The 19,979-nt window shown below is 40.0% G+C and overlaps 2 protein-coding genes across 7 annotated transcripts in view; both read left to right on the plus strand.

Moving 5' to 3' along the window:
• stx3a (syntaxin 3A) overlaps positions 1-3,850 on the plus strand; it is a 17,133-nt gene extending 13,283 nt beyond the window's left edge. For 3 of the 6 annotated variants that reach the window (XM_034883984.1, XM_034883989.1, XM_034883990.1), the window contains 2 exons: positions 3,017-3,108; positions 3,204-3,850. In XM_034883984.1, the coding sequence (XP_034739875.1) occupies positions 3,017-3,094 (78 nt within the window). In that variant the 3' untranslated portion in view covers positions 3,095-3,108; positions 3,204-3,850. Of the gene's footprint in view, positions 1-257; positions 1,234-3,016; positions 3,109-3,203 lie in introns of those variants that run through there. The other 3 variants (XM_034883983.1, XM_034883987.1, XM_034883991.1) reach the window with 1 other exon arrangement.
• Positions 3,851-5,165: 1,315 nt separating this feature from the next.
• kdm2ab (lysine (K)-specific demethylase 2Ab) lies at positions 5,166-19,808 on the plus strand. Its single transcript, XM_034883969.1, has 23 exons — positions 5,166-5,397; positions 5,757-5,797; positions 7,186-7,324; positions 7,569-7,647; positions 7,829-7,875; positions 8,319-8,497; positions 9,453-9,559; positions 9,697-9,790; positions 10,038-10,191; positions 10,286-10,401; positions 11,903-12,029; positions 12,142-12,419; positions 12,559-12,636; positions 12,892-13,155; positions 13,432-13,560; positions 13,660-13,746; positions 13,980-14,204; positions 14,636-14,665; positions 14,963-16,011; positions 17,157-17,320; positions 17,638-17,784; positions 17,935-18,150; positions 18,291-19,808. The coding sequence occupies exons 2-23, from the start codon at positions 5,762-5,764 to the stop codon at positions 18,470-18,472; spliced, it is 3,927 nt and encodes a 1,308-aa protein (XP_034739860.1). The 5' UTR covers positions 5,166-5,397; positions 5,757-5,761; the 3' UTR covers positions 18,473-19,808.
• Positions 19,809-19,979: the final 171 nt, after the last annotated feature.

Genomic DNA, 19,979 nt, shown 5'->3' on the forward strand with positions numbered 1-19,979 from the left:
TGTGTGTGTGTGTGTGTGTGTGTGTTTTTTCTTCTATCTACAGGGCTTACTTGAGGTGTTCGTGTGTCTGAATCTGAAGTTTTTGGGTGTGTGTTTCTCTCCTATTCTGCAGCACTTGCTTCTGGTTAATGCTGAACAAACAAAGCAATGCTAGAAGTGAGGTACAGTGTCAGCTGGTGTTTGGTCCGTGGGCTCCTTTCAATGTTTTTGTTCCTCATCATTAACACTATTCTCTCTCTGTGTCTCCCTCTCTGTAGAAGATGATCATCATTGGTGTAGTATGTGCTGTAGTTGTTCTCATCGTCGTCATCATCATCCTCACCCAGACACTATAACAAGACTGCCGGCATTATCAGTTTATTCATCATCCACTCCTTCATATCCTCCTACAGCAAAAAAAGGATTATATCACTCCATTTGGATATAATCATATTTAACCTGCAGCTGTACAACAAGAAAACCTTTGTCCTATCAGAACTGTCCTTCCTGGTCTGTAAGGATCTGTTTGACTCCCTCGGCGGCTTGGACAGTTGAGGATGTTGTGCTGAAAATGAGGAAATGAAAGTGAAGCTGACATGAGGTGCATTACCTGTTGTATCTCTGTGGAGGGGAAAAGAGAATTGAAAAATAACTGATCATAATGTCACTAAACCTTTCACTGCCCAACATACGCTTTCAAAGAATCAGCCTGGAATTGTTTTTAATGTCCAGTACGTGGGAACCTTGTAGAAGCACATCCTCTCCCTTATCATTAATTCTTGCCTTTATGAGCCTTGACACATTTTCTGATTGAAAAGCTAGTTACTGTATGTTCACTGTATTGGGATTTTGTTGGTTTTGGGAGGTATTCCAGCACTTTCACATGTCAAAATATGTCTATTTCTGTAATTACGGTCAGATGATCATCTGAATAATATAATTATTGTTTTGTGTGTCGTTGATGTATCTAGCCCTGAATATGACTTGGTCCTTTATCTTGAAGGATGGGTGTGCACACTTATGACTCTTTAGTCTGTAGAGCCCGGTGGTTCTAATTTTAAATATGATGGTGCTTACAGAAACCCATTTCATGGACAGGTGAAGCTAAGATGCAACAACAAAAAAGGACCAGCTAAGCGGATAAACATGCATTCATTGCTTTAAAATTATCCAAACACTTTGAGAAATGCCTCATATTTGTTTTGTATTTCTGGTAAGTTTGTAACAATGTTAGCTACCTTGACCTTCAACATAGTGACCTATTTGACACATTTGACCTAACACTATATATAGACAAGAGTGCCTCCCCTTTTAAAATGATTTTTTATTACCAAAGAGAGTTGGGTTGTAACACCATTTCAATTTCAGTGCCAGAATAGTCTAATAAGTAAGTTAAAGTATTACATTTATTAAACGTTGTGATGATGTTCCTAATTAAGTTGCACATGAGGATATAGTGTAAGTGGACACTCTAACTAACCTACGGTAAGGCCTCCCTGACTGGTGGCTCCTTACTGGTTTTACATGCATTTCTTTGCTTATTTCTATACAAGTCACTATATTTTGTCAACTTTCCCATCATTTGCCAATTTATATGGCACAACTATATGAAACTAATGCATTCTAATAAACCGGCCCCTGCAAAAAATCAGGTTGTCATGTAGGTTACAATGTAACATTTTAGTTTAAAGAGCTTTAGCGCTATTTTGGTTAAACTTCATTAGCAGGTGCGAACTTCTCTGTGTAAACATTTAGGAATAGCACCACTAAGTTCAACCTCCAAAGAAACCATAAAGCATATATCTAAAGCGGTTTCAACCAAAACTAAATGATCATGCAATGATGAAAAATCAGTACATACTTTATCTACTTTATCTAGCCCTGACCAAATCAAATGTTATTTTGTATACATCTTTGAAAATTTCAACTAACCAAAACAAATGCAGAAAATATATATTGCAGGGCTGTTCTAGTAGACTGCATTAGTTTTACATGTAGCTAGATGTGAATAATAAATTGGGTTTAACTGGTTGGTCGCCATCATTTCAGTAGGTCATTTTTTTTCTTGTAAGAGGGAATGTGTCACACAGTTTATTGAACCACAATGCACATGTCACCCAGAGGCTTTAATCGGGCAATTCAAGCAGGTGAATTTAGTTGTGCATGTAATGACTGTATTAGAGACACTATTTCCACTCCGGAGACAGGTGTTGAACACATGTTGGGGTTTTGTAGTGCAAAGATGTAATTTGTAAAAAATTTCCAGTGCATTATGATAACCACCATTACTGAGCAAAGTCTTTGTTTCAGTCAGACCAGAGCCTGAATGGTTCCTTTTGATTCAGGTTCTGCAGTGAGTGCCCCCCCCCCCCCCCCCCCCCCCCCCCCCCCCCCCCCCCCCCCCCCCCCCCCCCAGCGTGGTCTTTTGAACACACCGTCTCTCTTGGTCTCTTTTGGCTTCTGCCCTTGACTGTTTAATGCTAATGCTTCTATTCAAGCCTTTTTCTCCACACCACTTTAGCCATCAGTATGGACTGCAATAAGAGAAAGAGGAGAACACTGAAGCTGTTGTACACCGTTTTAAATTAAGATGATATAGATTTTATTAAAAATTAAAGATTTTATGTTTTGTAACGACTTGGTTCACTCGTGTTTCCTTAAAATCTCATGCATGTCCTTTTGTGAGCGACAGAAGGTAAATGTGTAACTGAATTTTTCAACTTTTTGATGACTGCATGTTATGGAGGAGCAGTGTGAATGTTTTTATGGGATGATGGTAGCTGTTGTCAGCAGATTGTTAATGCAGCATGTGTTGCAAAGTACAGTTTTAGGCCAAGTGTCAAAAGGAGGTAAGTTTTTCATCTTTTTTCTCTCTTTATACACACACACACTCTCACACACCCTAATCCCTTGTTACCCTTTGTTCTCCTTAATCATTTCCTTACACCAGTGTCTATTAATGTGAATAATTGTAAAGCCTAATTCCAGTGATTGCTGCCTTCTGACTCCTGTTTATTTTCTTTTATTAAATCTACAGAAAAAGATGATGATTACATTGTGCTGTTCCATCATTGGAATCGTTGTGTTCTCCTATATCTACAGCTTCTTCTCATGAAAGGTTTAACACAGGTAAAACACCCGCATCAGCCTTTAACACTGCAATCAATTCTTTCACATTGTGTTGAAATAATGTCATATTTTTTTTGTCTTTGTGTCGTTTAAAGGGAAAAGATAAACAGCGTTTCCTGAGGTGCTCCCCAGTTTTACCCTGACCAATATTTGAATGATTTCAAATGTAATAAACTAGCCTATATTCAAAAAAAAAGAAAAAAGAAAAAATTAAACTATAATGTCCCTGTGCACTTAACCTTTTATTAATCATTTGAATTTAAATGATTTTCTCGCTGTAAGTAAATAATAAATGTGTAGATTTTTCTCAGTCTGCCTGTTCATAACCAGATGGTTCAACATGTGACATATGATCATTTTAGACCACTCTGGTTGACTGTAGTATAACGCCCCCTGGTGGTGCATAGAGGGAGTCATTTTTATTCATTATCAGGAAATTATTTCAAAGGATCCTTAAACTATGATTAATCTTGTTTTTGTTTGCTGTCTTTGGCTCTAAAATACCATTCATGATCATAAACATGATTTTGCTCTGTTAAAAAAAAATCCAATTAAGTAGCATTTTCTGACATATTTTTTGTCATAATTTGAATAAATTGTGTGTGATTTTGTTGTGCGTGATCTGTCTGTATGCATCTGTGTTGATGAAATGCTTGATGGTCTCTTCTGCCACTCGCTCACTGGCTGTGTCAACCCAGTAATGCCTGTTATGTAATAAAAGATTTTTGTGCGTTGTACCAAGTGCTGGTGTGTGCTTGGCTTCTTGTGTTAGAGGTTTGATCATAACTCGGCCTGCATGCATGGGGGCTGACTTCCTACAGCCCAACACTTTACATTCAGAGCATATTTTACTTTTTGCGTGATAATCTACAGAAAATGTATGGCGATGCACGACATAACATTCTTGTAAGGAAGGCTTTCCTGACCTCATTTCATCCCCCATCTCCCTGTTCTTTCTACGAGACAGGCTCAGCCCATCAGCGCCCCGTGGGGGCGGGGTCTACACAATGGTGCGCTCGTTTTACTGCTTCGTGTTTGGAGGATAATCCGGGTTGGGAAGTAGTGAAAGATTACATTTCGTATAAGGATCTATTGCAGGGAAATGTAGCATAACATCAGCACAAGAACACTCAAGATAGGCTACAGGTAAAGAAAAAAAAAATAATATTAAATTATGTTAGAAAATCTATATAACACATGTTTGCATTTATGCAAAAGAAAATCAAGTTTATAGTTTGGTATAATAACAATAGTCAAATTTAGTTGAATATTTAATTTATTTTAAAGTTAGTCAACAGTGGGCCTACAATCCGAGAGAATTAGTCAGTGGTGGATAGTAATTCACTCAAGTACTGTACACTTTTAAGGTACTTGTACAATACTTGAGTGATTCAATTTCATGCTCCTTTATGTCAACATTTGAATGCAGCTTATGTGATAATGGACCATTATTAACTATCCAATAACACACGCATAATGATTAATTTTTAAACGTACATGTTGTTGCAAATACTTCTGTACAGAACGCAGGACCTAGTAGTGGTGTCAAATGAATATGGGAATATTTCTTCCATTACTGGAGTTAGAATTGATGCTGAAGAAACCCACCCACAACCGTCAAATGTAGGAAGCCAAACCGAGTGCAGTCGTATAATAATGCTACATTCATGTGCTCATCGGTTGGTCTCCATTCCGGGTTTAGAAGTAGTTCTTCCGACTTTGGTGTGTTCGTGAGTTTAAGTCGCAGTGTGTAGAAAACATGGAAGCTAAAATTAAGATGTGCTGTATTTAAGTTATCATAGTGTTAGAGCAACATGCCAATAGTTGTTTCCAGTATGGGCAAGACGTGTAACAAACATGTTGACTTTCCATGTTGTTCCGACTTCACGTAACTTATGTGACATTTTCAATTCGGAAACACACTTTACCAATTATTTTGATATTACATGAATGTAGCATATAAATAACACATGCTATGTCCAATGAGATTGTGTCTATGCTAATATATTGGAGCAGTGATGTAAATAAGGGGGTGGGTCATGAGCTTTTTTTTTTAGGGGGGCGGGGGGGTTGTGTATGTATGTATGTATGTGTGTGTGTATTCTCACCAGCTGAAAATGGCGGCTCGAAGCGTCGAATCGTTATAACTTTATCGCACAATAATAAACATAACCATATACACTGCTTTTATAACATAACATGGGGATAAACTTTACTGAGAGACACCAGACGCGCTAGCTGGGAAACATTACTTTCACCACTTCGTCTAAAAGGAGTTAAATCGCAGAGGTAATGATAAAGAAGCTCAGCTAGCTAGCTAGCGTCAGAGTTAGCCGACGACTGTTAAGAAAGGGATTGTCTACTGAAGTAGTTTACGTTAGCCGATAACATCAGTAAAATAACGTCAGTAAATTGACACATTGGTTCAGGATATTACTGAGGAAAGGTAGTTTCTCATGTCGGCAATCATGCAGTGATGGAAGTTCAACGTAAATGTTTTGTGTTGCTAACCTTAACGTTAGCTCACTGGCTAAACTTAGCAGGGATATCTAGCTAGGCTCTGCTCAGAGAGAGATGTGTATGTTCCTGTCAGAGTGTAAAACAACAATGAAACACTAATGCTACTAAGGATACTTTGTTTCTTCTAGAGATTATGGAGGACCCTCATACACGATACAGCAAACGCCTGGTGAGTCATTGTCAGCTTCCTGATAAACTTGTTTTAATGTTTACAACGTTTTGTGTTTTTTTTATTAGAGTTGTGTGATGTTTATAATCCACGGAGCCGTCTAATAATTGCAAATTATTGTATTTGATTGGAATGCCCCACTTTCTTTTGGCCCATTGTGTCATGGTCTTTATTAACGGTAATGAACCTGTCTAACGACTGGGGGTTCAAAAGCGGGTCAAGTCCACTGTCTAGTGTCCAACCATGTTCCTGGAGAGCTACTGCATGCCTGCATGTTTAGGCATATCCCATAATCAACACACCTGATTCTAATTCAGCTGCTTGACAATGAGCGGATCGTTGGAATCACAGATGCCTAGAATATGCAGTGACCTCCTCGCTCCACCTCCTTACGATCGTATCCCCTGGTTGTAAAGTGGTTTCAACTTCCCAATGTCTACAGATAAATATTAATTACTAGTGGTAGGGGATACCAAAAGATACTATTTCTAAATATGTACGCAATAAGGCTTATTCTGTCAATGCGTTTAGTTTTGGAAAGCATGTCTAGGCCAATTGGCTGAACACCAGCTTAATAAAATCACCCAATGAATTGTTTTTTTTAATTGTAATTCATTGATTCCTTTCGGCATTTTTATTACTTCATATAAAAACAACAGCATGGGTTGCTTTCATTATATCAAATTGTTTTAGTTTATATTAATAGCTACTGTGCCGCACAAAGTTATGAGAGTGAGGAGTAGCAGAGTTTAGATATTGCCACATTTGTCGTATGGGGGTGGGGAATTCTGAGAGCGGGGGTGTTGTGCTTTATCCATCTGTCTAGCATAGCAGTGCTGCATAGGGTGTATGGCAGAAGGGAGGGGCGGGGGGCAGTGCGTGGTAGATTAACCCCTGCTATTGTAATGCTGTATTTTTTTTTTTACATGAACTGATTTGATATCTGGCTGAATAATCCGCTTGGATTGATGCATTGTGATTGGTGAAAGCACTAGTTTTATTGCTAATTTAAGTTCCTTTTTAGCCACTGAGATATTAGGGAAAGCTCCATTGTGTGTCACCTTATATCTTTTACATAAATACAGTAAGCAATGTTGCAGATAGTTCTTGGAGTTTTGCATCTTTGTTAGTTTATGCGCTTCATAAGAAAATTGATGTGATAATAGTTTTTGCTTTTATGGCTTAAGTATCTTTTTATTATGTATTATTTTGTGATGATGTGATGTATTTTAAACTACTATGACCCAGCTTTGTCTTGGCACTGAAATAGGTTTAGTGTAGTAAGACATCCCATATTTCTCAATACCAGTCTTCTTTCTGTTGCCAACTACAAATCATATTTTTCATGTCTGACGTAGAAATGAACAAAAGCCTTGTTTTGTCCTCAGCGGACAGGGACGCGGCGTCGCTACCAGGATGATGGAATTTCAGATGATGAAATCGAAGGGAAACGGATGTTTGACCTGGACATGAAGTTGAAGTGCGTCAGGTTTAACTCTGACTTGATCAAACACATGGAGGGCAAAGGTGAGAGGTTTCAACTAACCCACGAGATTTTTGGAACATACAGTAATTTCAATGAACATGTTTATGCCATGTAAAGGTAATTAAGGCTAAACTTTTTAACACTTTTTAATTGGATTAAAGGTTCTCTGCAAGTTCTTATTGGTTAATTTAAGTTTTTTGCTGTGGCTTTTGGGTAATCTAACCAATGCAAGTGTGTACTTTGATAACTGTTTGACTATGTCACTGTGTGTGCCTCCTTTTCTAGATTTCACATTTGAGTACATCCAGAGGGAAGGGCTCAGGGACCCCATTGTATTTGATACAGCAGATGGCCTTGGAATACAGTCAGTTGCCTTCTTTTACGTTTTTTTTTTTAACACTAATCTTTAGGTTCTTCTATGGAGACATATTCTAGCTTCGTTTCAAGTCAATTCAGAGCAAATGTCAATTCACCTGTTTGACCTGTTTCTGCCTGGCGATACAAATAAATAAAAAAATAACAACAAGGAATTGCCTCTCTTTCAGAATGCCAGACTCAGATTTCAGTGTGAGTGATGTCAAGTTTTTTGTTGGTAAGTTCCTGTTTTATGCCTTTTCAGAGTAAATGGCTTTACATTTTGTACACAAAATGCTGGTCTTATAGGACAATATTTTCTTGCCCCAGATAGTATCGGAATCTGTGGAAATGCCCGCCAATAAGTAACAAACTGCTGGAGGGAAATGCAAAGCTGTCTTTCAACTGTAAAATGTCATAATCAGTCTCTATGTTAGCATTTGTATATATCACAAATAAAGAAAGATTGGATCTTTTGTTTGACTTGTTTGTTCAAGTTAAAAACATAATATCAATATCCGCCTCCAAAATCCAGTATCGGTCGGGCTATAGTTGCTGGGCATTTCAATCAAAAATAGTATATGTTACACACAATGCCTATGAGTATTAAATATGTTTTAGAACAGTTTGGATTTAATTACCGTGGTCCCAGTTGTTGAACCCATTTCTATTATTTTACAGGTAGTCGACGGATTGTAGATGTGATGGATGTGAACACCCAGAAGGGTATTGAGATGTCAATGGCTCAGTGGCGACGCTACTATGAGACGCCGCCGTCTGAAAGAGAAAAACTTTACAATGTCATCAGTTTGGAGTTCAGCCACACCAGGCTAGAAAATCTGGTGAAACGACCGGCTTCGGTGAGAATGCATACAATCTTACACCTCAGGTTTTTAAGAACCCAGATGTCAACATTCATAAACTAATTTCAGAACTCTTACTGATGTATACCTTGTAAGCCACAAACAAGGTAAATTACCAGAAAACCCCACTTTGGCGACCAATGTGCTCAAATTTCAAATTATTTCACATTTGATCGTTTCGCTTTCATGGCGCAACTGCCAGCAATAAGCAATAATGACATTTCTGTGCTATTCTTTTCCCTTGAAATGCCTGCACTATGCTTCGCACCTTAGCTCGCAGTTTTACGTCTGGTTATGTGTAGGCGGCTTAAGATGGTCCAAAAAAATTAGCAAACATGAACACTCCTTAAATTCCTGTGATTTTACCAAAAGTAAAGTGTGCAACTGCTTCATAGATAATGAATTTGGAAAGATGCTGTAGATGACACTATGTAGTAGTTAATCTCATAATTATTCTGGTGCTTTAAAGGCTATGATCCCAGGGTGGGATTGGTAGACATTTTGTCTGTCTAATACAGAGGTGTCAGAGTGTCAGTTATTAGTCTTGGGTTTGGTGCAGACAATTGGAATACATGTTTTGTACTAGAGTTGGGCAATATATGTCAATATCGTGATATGAGACTAGATATTGTTATATTGTAATATGGCATAAGAGTGGTCTCTTCCTGGTTTTAAAAGCTGCATTACAGTAAAGTGTCATTTTCTGATCTTACCAGATTGTTGTAACTGTTCTATTATTGGCCTTTACCCACTAAGTCATTATATCCACATTACTGATAATTAATTATCAAAAATCTCCTTTTGTAAATATTTTGTGAAAGCACCAATAGTCAACCCTACAACATCGTTGCGGTATTGATATTGAGGTATTTGGTCAAAAATATTGTGATATTTGATTTTCTCTATATCGCCCAGCCCTATTTAATACCATTTTAATCTTCTAATTATCCAGGTGGACCTCATTGACTGGGTGGACAACATGTGGCCCCGCCATCTCAAGGAGAGACAGAGAGACTCTACCAATGCTATTATAGACATGCATTATCCCAAAGTACAGAAGTGAGTAAACCAGATACCTCAAACATGTACAACATTTGCTGTTATATAGTTAACAACTAATACCGATCACATCTCCTGCATCCGTAATACTTTAATTCAAATTTAAACCTAATTTCTGGCCTTCCTCCACATCTCAGGTACTGTCTCATGAGTGTGCAGGGATGCTTCACAGATTTCCACATTGACTTTGGAGGCACTTCCGTCTGGTACCACATCCTGCGAGGAGGAAAGGTCAGTGGCACACGAGTATCATAGATTTTGAGATTTGGCTGCCTATGAGCCAGTGGAAATGTTTTGTAATGAGAGACAGACATTTGTTTTCTCATGCTGTCAGAGCAATAAATTTAATTGTGGACTAACACGCCATTTTAATTTTTAACTGTTAGTTAAAATCCATTAAATGCACATTAGAGCCATGGACATGTGTATTTGTTGACCTCCGACAATTAACATGACCATTAACCCATGACACCTGCAGGTGTTCTGGCTAATTCCACCCTCACCACAGAACCTGGAGATGTATGAGAACTGGGTTTTATCAGGAAAACAGGGTGACATCTTCTTAGGGGATAAGTGTCACGACTGTCAGAGGATAGAGCTCAAACAAGGCAACACCTTCATAATCCCATCAGGTATGTTAAAGTATTATAGTAGCGACACATACAGACCAAAAAAAAAAAAACACACACCACATACCTTCAGCATCCTGTGTCTTGTATGTTCTAGGATGGATCCATGCCGTGTACACCCCAGAAGACACGTTGGTGTTTGGGGGGAATTTCCTCCACAGCTTTAATATCCCTATGCAGCTCAACATCTACAGCATTGAGGATCGCACACGGGTAAGCAGTTTTCTTGACATACATCGATGATTACAGGAACGCAAACTATTCACCTTTCGGCGAAAATCGCGTTTGTTTGTGTGATTTGTGTAGACCCTTTGAGTTTTTGAAATTTGGTGGGGGGGGTGCTCCTGGCTTGCAACATATCTGAGAATGAAGACTGGTGTTTTAAATGCCTGCATGCCTTTAGGTAAAAATCTGTTATAGTAGCATTACAATAACCTTAAGGTTTAGCTGCTTTGAATTAGGGAACTCTAGCCATCACAATTTGGATGTAACGGGTCCATAGATTAGCTAGCAAACTTGTTATTCCAAATTCCACTTGTATAACTGACATTACAGCTCTGGGACTACTTGTTTAGTGTTACTAGCGTTTGCCAACCAATTACAAAATAAGTTGAGCTCCTTAGCCAAAGTGGTCACTAACCTAATGTTGTTTGCTCCTTATGGTTACTTTATGCTAAGGTAAAATAAGAGAGAGGCTAATCCTGTCGTAACCATGATGTAATAGAACTATTCTTCTTTTGGATTTGTTTTGGAACATTAGAATAGTTCATGAGACAACGTTAAAGAGATTTAGCTTAAATAGATTTACGTTTACGTTACTTATGATGTAGTTAAACAGAGCGCTTGTTAAAGTAGCTTAATTATGTGACTTGTTTCCATATCTTACATTTCCATTGTCCGATATCTTTAAGAAGGTTGACTCACTAGGACATGCTTAATGCATTCCTTGTGGTTAAGCTCTCAACTGCAGTAATCAGGGCTCATTGTCCTCCTTACATTACTTTTGTATACAGTAAGATTACAATAATTAGGGTTAGTTTTTCCTTCTATCCTCTCTATATCCACATTTTAAAGATGGTATGTAGAAAGAAAAAAAACTTTCCTTGGGATCTTGGTCACCCTTTTCACCCATGGTGAGTTTGCATTCCTGCACATTGATAATTGCTTCATATTTTGGGATTATGTAAGGCATGATCTCATGATCTTGTTCTATGGAATTACGCATAATGGAAAAACACTGATATCATTTCTCAACAACATGACTTACATTTTAAGAAATGTTAACACATAAAGGTAGAGATGCACAGATTAAAAAAATATATTATTTATTCTATTTTTTTCTCTAAATACTAAGTGATCCAGAGTTGTGATACAACACACTGTTCAGACACTCTCACCGCGCAGCTATAGATGATCAGCAGGGCTAGGGGATGCAGGCAGCTGCATCTGGACTCTAGCTACTGCACCCACATCATATCTCCTCCAACTTCTACAAAGCAGAAGAGCAAACTACAACAAATTTGTGACAAATGCTTCAGAGCTGCTTAAGAGCACTTTGAAGCAGCAATAAATATATGTTTATATATAGATAAACCACTTAACATAAAGCAACATAGTTTACATTTTATTTTCTCTCCGTGGTATTTGAAGAAACTTGACGATGCAAAAAATAATTAAGCACTATTTTTCCTAATCTGTTTCTGTCCTCCTCTAGGTGCCAGCAAAGTTCCGCTATCCGTTCTACTATGAGATGTGTTGGTACGTCCTGGAGCGATACCTCTACTGTCAGACCAACATCTCCCACCTCACTCCAGAGTTCCAAAAATACTCCCTGGGCATAGGTGAGGACACAAGAAACATTGCGGTCCTCATCGTTATCTCTTTTTCACATAGACACATAAATGAATCCATCACTGACATGAACTTCAGCCATCTTGTGTGCTCTCGTTCCAGGTCTGACCCAGGCTGACCTTGAAGCCAATGACCACACCAAGAATGGCACCTCCAATGGAGTTAACAGTGACACAGAAATCAGGGAAGTTGTTGTCAAGGAAGAAGAAGAAGTCAAAGAAGAAGAGGCAGCTCAAGTTAGCACACCTCAGCACATGCTGACTCCCTTTGAGCTGGAAGGACTGTGGAACCTGTTAGGGAAGCTTGAGGAGCTGCCGGAGCAGAAGAAGTGTGTCCCTACAGGCATCATGAACCCTACAGCCCTGCTCGAAGACATGAGGGTTGGTGTCGCCTAAGTTCTTTTTGCATTTGATCTCATAATATATTGAAAAACTGAATGCTCCTGTTGATGTGCCTTGGTAGAAGTACAGATATCATTTTTCTGTCTTACTACTCCTTTTCTCTTCTCCACTTGACCAGACTCTTCTGAATCAGCATGCCAATGATAACCCTAAGCTGTCCTACACTGGAGAGCCCATTGTCAAGTGGCCTAAAAGAGTGAGTAGAGATTTATTTACTTTCTGTATAATTGATATTAAAATACACCTTAACTGTAAGTAAGGTGAAATGTTGTTCCGCACTTAGCTGCCATATGATCACTTTAAAAAATATTGTTTATTTTTCACATTCTATTAATAATAGAAATGGTATAAATTATTAAGCCCTTCATTCAGGCTCATCAAACAACTATACAATTCTAACCTTTTCCACTTTAACCTTTTCTTTGCCGTCCTTCTGATATCCCTTAAACAGCCTTCATGGTACCAGCCCCCCACTCCTCTTCCCCTAGCCGTCTTTACCCGTCCCCGCTTGGGCCCTTCCCTACACAAGACTCTAGGTCAGAGGTCCACCAAACGGTCCTCCATCTCTGCCCTGAGGCGCAGACGGGTGAGGTGCAAGCGTTGTGCCGGCTGCTGCAGGAAGGAGTGCGGCACCTGCCAGTACTGCCACGACATGAGGAAGTTTGGTGGGCCTGGACGCATGAAAAAGGGCTGTATCATGAGACAGTGTCTAACGGTAAGTCGGCAGGTACCTCAAATTTGGGTTAAATTACTAATGGTAAATGTAATGTTTTTTTTTTTAATGACTCTAAAACTCTTTATTCTACAATGGAGATTGTCAGAGAATAATCAAGATAACCAGTGAAGTGTGAAAACTATGGCTTACAAACCTGCAAAACCTACTATTGGCTTGTAGATGTATAATATATTGGATTTCAGAATTGTAATTCCCAATAATGTGTATCAGCATCAGATCAAAAATGAAAAGTGTAAAGTTGATTTCTTTCTCCAGCCTGCCTTGCCGAACACAGCGCGATGTGCTATATGTGGAGAAGGGGAGTCGGATGAATCAAATCCGAGCACTCACTCACTCATGGAGTGCTCTGTGTGCTCACAGATTGTCCATCGTCAATGCATTAAGGTAATCTGTTTCAGAAACTGTGGAGTTTTCTTTTGCTGCCCACAAAGCTGCATGGTTAGGTCAGATGTGGTAGTAACTTTTAACTGTTTGCCGTTTCAGGAACCTGGTGAGGGGAAGGTCAATAAAGATTTGCCCAGCTGCTGGGAATGTCCCAAATGCTACCGTGGCAAAGACTCAGCATCAGAGGTCCGAAACACATTCTCTCTCTCTCTCTCTCCCTCTCCCTCTCTCTCTCTCTCTCTCTCTCTCTCTTTGTGTGTGTGTTCTTAGTTCATACAACCTATGCAACCCTTTTTTCAGAAAAGTTTCCTATTTCAATAATTCCCAACAGTTGCCATGTGGTTTATCTTCACACTTAAAAATTACACCTTTTCTTCTTCAACCCCACCAACCATCTCTTCTTATGCCTACAACACCAGTCTTCCAGCGATGAGGAAAGTGAAGAGTCAGAGGGCTCAACCTCCTTGCCACCTTCCAAACTTGCCTACCGGGAAGGCATTGGTGTGGGTGACGGGATGAGACAACGGAGACGTAGCAAATCCTCAGTACGACCCTCGGCACCACCACCTTCTCAGAAACTGCTACTGCAGCATCAACAAAACCGCAAAAGAGCAAATGCACTGGAGCTCAAACTTAAGAAGAGGGTAACGTGGATTCAGAGTTTTTTTCTAATATTTATTGATCAAAAGCAAGTAGTGCCAAAATACATTTTTCCTGCACCATGGGGAAAATGTGTTGATTTAGAAGGTATTTAGAGGTCATGAATTAGCTTTTTTTTCAAAGCTTTAAAGATTTAAATGCATAAAACATTCAGGCAGCCCAAGACTAGAAAATGTACACAGAGAGCCCTATCTGAATGACATTCCTTTTGATCTGTTTTAGTCACTGAAGATAAATGAAATCTATAAAATACAAAAAGCTCTTTTAAAAAAGGAAAGTCATCCTAAAACTTGTTTGGCGGAAGTTGCAGATGACCTTATGCTTAAAATACAGTTGGAGACACGGACCACATTTGTGTTTTTGTCCTCTCTGTTTGACATATATCTCATTCCCTAACCTGTTTTGTTTATTACAGATAAAACTAGAGCGCAGCAAAATCTTAACGGTAAGCAGTGCATTTATTTCGGTAATGCTACGTTTTCATTTGAATACTACAAGTATATGTAGTATTTTACCAGGAGTTTTTTTTTAATGAATTACAGTTAGCTCTGTGTAATTGAACAGCATTGTAGCTACGATGTTGCAGGCAGATGTAAAACTATTTTTGGGACTTTAATGTTTAAAGGTATTGGTAAAAATACACAATACTGCTCAGAACATATTGTAGCACTGAATTTAGTGTTTGTAGCATGTAGTATATTGTTCTCATGTGCCATCATTTTTGTTCTTTATATCACAACAGAAACAGTCTGTAGAGCGTTCTCCCAGACTGTTGGGCTCCAGGGTGATGTCCCGCCTGCGCTCGGCTACCAGCAGACAATCTCAGGGCAGAGGTCGGGGCTCCACCTGGACAAGTGGCCGTTCTTACCACATTTCTCCAGGAGGGACTGGGTCCTTCCAGCAGCAGCAGTCTTCCCTCGGTCTGGCACTTGAGCCCAAGGGAGAGCCCCGCAGAGGGAGGGGGAGAGGGGTGAGGCTGCGGGGAGGAGGAGCAGGAAGAGGAATCCAAGGTGGTAGAAGCCATGAAGATTTGGAGGGGGAGAGTGAGTACAGTAGCAGCACTAACAGCAGCAGCAGCAGCAGCAGCAGCAGCGACGACGACGACAACCAGGAAGAGGAGATGGGGAAGAACAGTGGGAGAGGATTGGATAAAGAAAACCAGCCACAGTCGAGGCGAGGAGGACGGGCAGCCAAAGAGAGAGAAGAGAAAGTGTGCGAGGTGGCCAACCAAAATGGTGCGGAGGAGGATGAGGAGGAGGAGATGGAGCAGGACACTGAAACGGGGGGCAAAGATGGCTCACATCTTAAAGTGACACTCCAAAGGCCAACCAGAGCCAAGCGGGACCCATCAGCCATTGTTCCCAAATTAGAAGCAATCACCCCTCCAACTGCCAATTCCACAATACACAACCAGACCAGAGCCCTCGTCAGACCCCCCATTAGAAATCGCAGCCCCTCTGATCAGCACTCCAATAGACACACTCCTCCACACACTCATAGTGGACACACTCACACCTCCCAACCAGAGAAGCTGGAGGACTCTAAAAAAACAAGGTTTAGCAGGCCAGCTAAACTGAGCAATGGCGCCTCTTCTTCTTCTTCTTCAACCTCAGAGCTTACCCATCTTCGCATCCCTCTGTCCGCCCTGCAGGAAGGAGGAAGCGAGGCAGAAAGGGAGAATAGCGGGAGCGGGCCAGGCTGTGAGAGGGAGGTGTGGGTGTACGTCTTCTGTTACTTAAGTCGAGCAGATCTCTGCGTCTGCATGGCCGTCTGCAAGAACTGGTACAAATGGTAAGAACTATTAGTGGATATGTTTTTATTAGGGATGGGTTTAAATAGCCGGTTTCATTTTGTGTCCGGTTCCTTTTTGGCAAAAAAAAAAAAATTCTTTAAGCTTTAAAGCTAACGATTCTTTTATCACACATTTTATTTCCTCACTCTCAGGTTGTAGGTTGCGGTTGTAAACTTTTAAGTAGGCTGTCATTAAAAACTGTAGTTTTTCTTCCGTCACAGTGATTGGACATCATAGTTATTTTTGCCATTGTTTATTTGTTTTATTTTTTGCAGACGATAGGGGAAAGGAATTTAAATTTTATAAAATGCTATCAAACCCATCCCTAATTTTTGGCTGGACCTGACCTGCACGTCGAGGTCCAGCGTTATGAGTTTTAAAACTATCACTGAGTCTCTGAGTGATGAAGTTATGTTCTGAAAGAAGTGAAAGAGAGCAATGCCAAAGTTTCCCTTTCAGTTTCCGGCAGAGATATTGACATTGATGCACAGAAGACAGCAGAGAAGATTAAACAAAGTTGTCAGGTTGTAGTAAATGTATAGGGTAGGTTTCAGTTTGTTCATGAATAAATGCTGCATTTACGTCTAAGACCAACATTTGAGGCAACAAATATAATAATAATAATAATAATTGTTGTCAATTGTTTGTCTCAACAAATCTTTACCATGTAATTTGATTTGCTATTCTAGTACAAAACAAACAAATATTACTGGGACCACTACAGATGAACACTTCATATCAATATTCAAACTTAAGACACCACCGCTGACTGTCCCTGTAACAATGTAGTTGTTTTGGTCTTGTTTTTAATCTTTACTATTGCAAACTCAATAGTCCATCCATCCAGCCATCTTTGTCCACTTAACCTGTATCGGGTCGCGGGGCAGCAGCTCCAGCAGGGGACCCCTAACTTCCCTTTCCCGAGAAGCATTAACCAGCTCCAACTGGGGGATCCCAATCCCAGGCCAGGTTAGGGGTATAATACCTCCACCCAGTCCTGGGTCTTCCCCGAGACCTAGTTTGGCCAAACTCAATAGTGAGATAGCGTTTACTTGTGTAAAATATTGTGTTGTGTCAGTAGGTCACTCTGCAAATGGATAAGTATGAATGGATGTGTTCTTTATCAGTGTGTGCTTGTTCATAGGTGTTTAGACAAGCGGCTTTGGTCCCGGATTGACCTGAGCGTCAAACGCACCGTTACTCCTCAGGCCCTGACTGGCATCATAAAGAGACAGCCGGTCACGCTCGATCTCTCTTGGACCAACATCTCTAAAAAACAGCTCAACTGGCTTGTTGGCCGCCTGCCTGGTATGCACGCACACACACACACACACACACACACACACACACACACACACACACACACACACACACTTTTTGTTTAGAAATACAATGTTATCAGTGTTAAACATGAAAATAAATGACACTATGAAACAATAAAATCTCATAAATAAAAAGATGAATTTATGTTCATACAATTATTTTGTAAAAATGCCACGGTTTGCAAATTAATTCTGAATTAGTCATGTTTCCATCAATCAGCTGTTTGCTCTACCTACATTAAATACACGATAGATAGATAGATAGATAGATAGATAGATCTCAATCTTCTGTTGCTTTTGCAGGACTGAAGGATCTGATGGTGGCAGGTTGCTCCTGGTCATCTATTTCAGCTCTCTGCTCCTCTGGTTGCCCTCTCCTCCGTTCTCTGGACCTGCGGTACGCAGATGGGGTCAAAGACTCTCAGATCAGGGATCTAGTCACCCCTCCAGGTGAGGAAAGAGTAACACTTGAATCTTAAGTGTCCCTACTTATTTTATGTATTGTCATAGTTCCTTGTGTACTTGCATACATAAAGAAAAATTAAAAACTACATACCTTCCCTTTCTTGTCATTTTACTTTGTTTTGCCCTCTGTTCCAGGTTGTGACAATCGCAGTCAGTTACGGTCAATGCAGTGTTTGCGGCTAGCAGGCCTGGACATTAGTGACTCCACTCTGCGCCTGGTAATTCGCCACATGCCCCATTTAACAAAACTGGACCTCTCCCACTGCAACAGCCTCACCGACCACTCCATCGACCTGCTGACTGCAGTGGGCTCGTCCACCCGAAACACGCTCACTGAACTCAACCTGGGAGGTGAGACTTATGGGGGTGGCTGACATGCAAGAGACGAAACTAATTTTGGGAAGAATGAATATACACACACACACACACACACGGTGCAGTAGTTTAATTCCACTATTATTGATGTGTATGTGCATTTGTTTCTTTCCCAGGTTGCAGTAAACTGACAGACCTGTGTCTCAAGTATCTCCGCCGCCTCTCTTGCATCTCACTGCTTGACCTGCGAGGCTCTAAAGGTGTCTCCCGCAAGGCCTGTGAGGCCTTCATCTCTGAGCTGTCAGTCAACACGCTCTACTGCCTATCGGATGAAAAGCTGATCCAGAGGATATCCTAAGCGCCTGTAAAGGCAAACGAGTGGATCCTGATGTGAATCTGTGTGTCATAAAGTACACAGACAGGAGGGGATGTTCACATACACCTGTACCACATTAGAGTAGAGGTGGGGTTTAAACTGGTGAAAGGGGTTGTCACAGTTGGAACAATGTTTCTTTTCAACGTTATACACATTTTTCCCCCGCGTACCTCAAGAGGAGACTCTGCTTTCTTTTTTTTTCAGTTGTTCTTTTGGGAAATGATGTAGTGTGGGAAAAGCAAAAGAACCTTTTTGCCAGAAGTGGGAGAACATGGGCAATTAATTATCTGTATTAGACTGCAAATCCTTTGTGCTCAACTTGTGACACAGACTCGTATCTTGATCCAATCACAAACTCTTTCCTTGAGAAAGACTTAAGTTTCATCTTTGGGGTACAACTGCATCGTTATGTTTGGCTGATCTCCATAAAGTCATATTTATCATGTGATTTATCATTTTAACTCATTTGATATCAGCTACATGTGGGTGCTCTAAATAGATGTATATTTTTTGGTCAGATTCAAGAGAGCAAATGTTTAGAAGTTGGATGTCTGCTTTATGCACAACTATGCGTTGAGATTTATTTTTTATTTTTAAGGTGACAGGTGACTTTACATCATGACTTAAAAAGTGAGTGGAATGGCCTGTGTTAACCAGTTGTAAACAGTATACAATACATGGACATTGAGTGGATGTGGTTGTATAAAAGGGTAGAAAGACAGTGTGAAAAAGCAATCGACATGGCAACAACACCTCCCCCCAACAAAGGGCAAGTTGCATTTAGTGTTTGGGGTAAGCTAAGGGATATGTGTCAGATAAATGGTGCATTTTCAAACAACCGTTAGACTTCAGGTGCTATTATTTCCAAACTCCACTTTCTTTGTTTTTGTACAGACTAGAGACAACATTTAGAGTAAATATGTTAATATTCTAGATGAAACTGCTCCCCAACCCTCTTTGATACACTTTTTTTTCTTTTCATTGACAAAACTACTTTATACTGAATTTCATGCCCTTGTCCAATTCTGTAGAGATGTACAATCTTTTTTGGGGGCTGGGGTCGCGCATTTGTTTGTTCACTTAAAAGTGTAACGTTAGTGGTTCTGTATCAAAGGTCTCCTTCCAGAATGCTCACCTGGCCATATCCCTTAAAAATGAATATAAGTATATAAAAACATACTTTTGTGTAAATGTGGTATCCTCTTTTCGGTTATCAAAACAGGAGTCCTGTAGCATTGTAATTATTTTCAGAAGCCTTTTTCACTTTATGTTATTTGTGTTATTTTTCAAGAAAAATAAAAAAAATGACAAACAATGGATAATTGTCGTATTGTCACAAGGAGTGGAAGAGATACATCAAGTAAATGGCATTTGGACTACAAGTGTAGCCCATTTCCTGTTGTGGTTTATTTGAACTGTAGGCTCAGATCAGGTATCAGCTCCTCCCCGGCTCGACCCAGCTTGGCTCACCATAACCTGGAAATAAAGC

This window comes from Etheostoma cragini, chromosome 10, assembly GCF_013103735.1.
Source record: "Etheostoma cragini isolate CJK2018 chromosome 10, CSU_Ecrag_1.0, whole genome shotgun sequence".
Classification (NCBI taxonomy): domain Eukaryota; kingdom Metazoa; phylum Chordata; class Actinopteri; order Perciformes; family Percidae; genus Etheostoma; species Etheostoma cragini.

Coding starts and splice junctions, on each gene's coding strand:
- kdm2ab (XM_034883969.1), top strand. CDS start 5,762: ATGGAGGACCCTCATACACGATACAGCAAACGCCTG. Junction 5,798..7,185: donor CACGATACAGCAAACGCCTG/GTGAGTCATTGT, acceptor TTTTGTCCTCAG/CGGACAGGGACGCGGCGTCG. Junction 7,325..7,568: donor CAAACACATGGAGGGCAAAG/GTGAGAGGTTTC, acceptor CTCCTTTTCTAG/ATTTCACATTTGAGTACATC.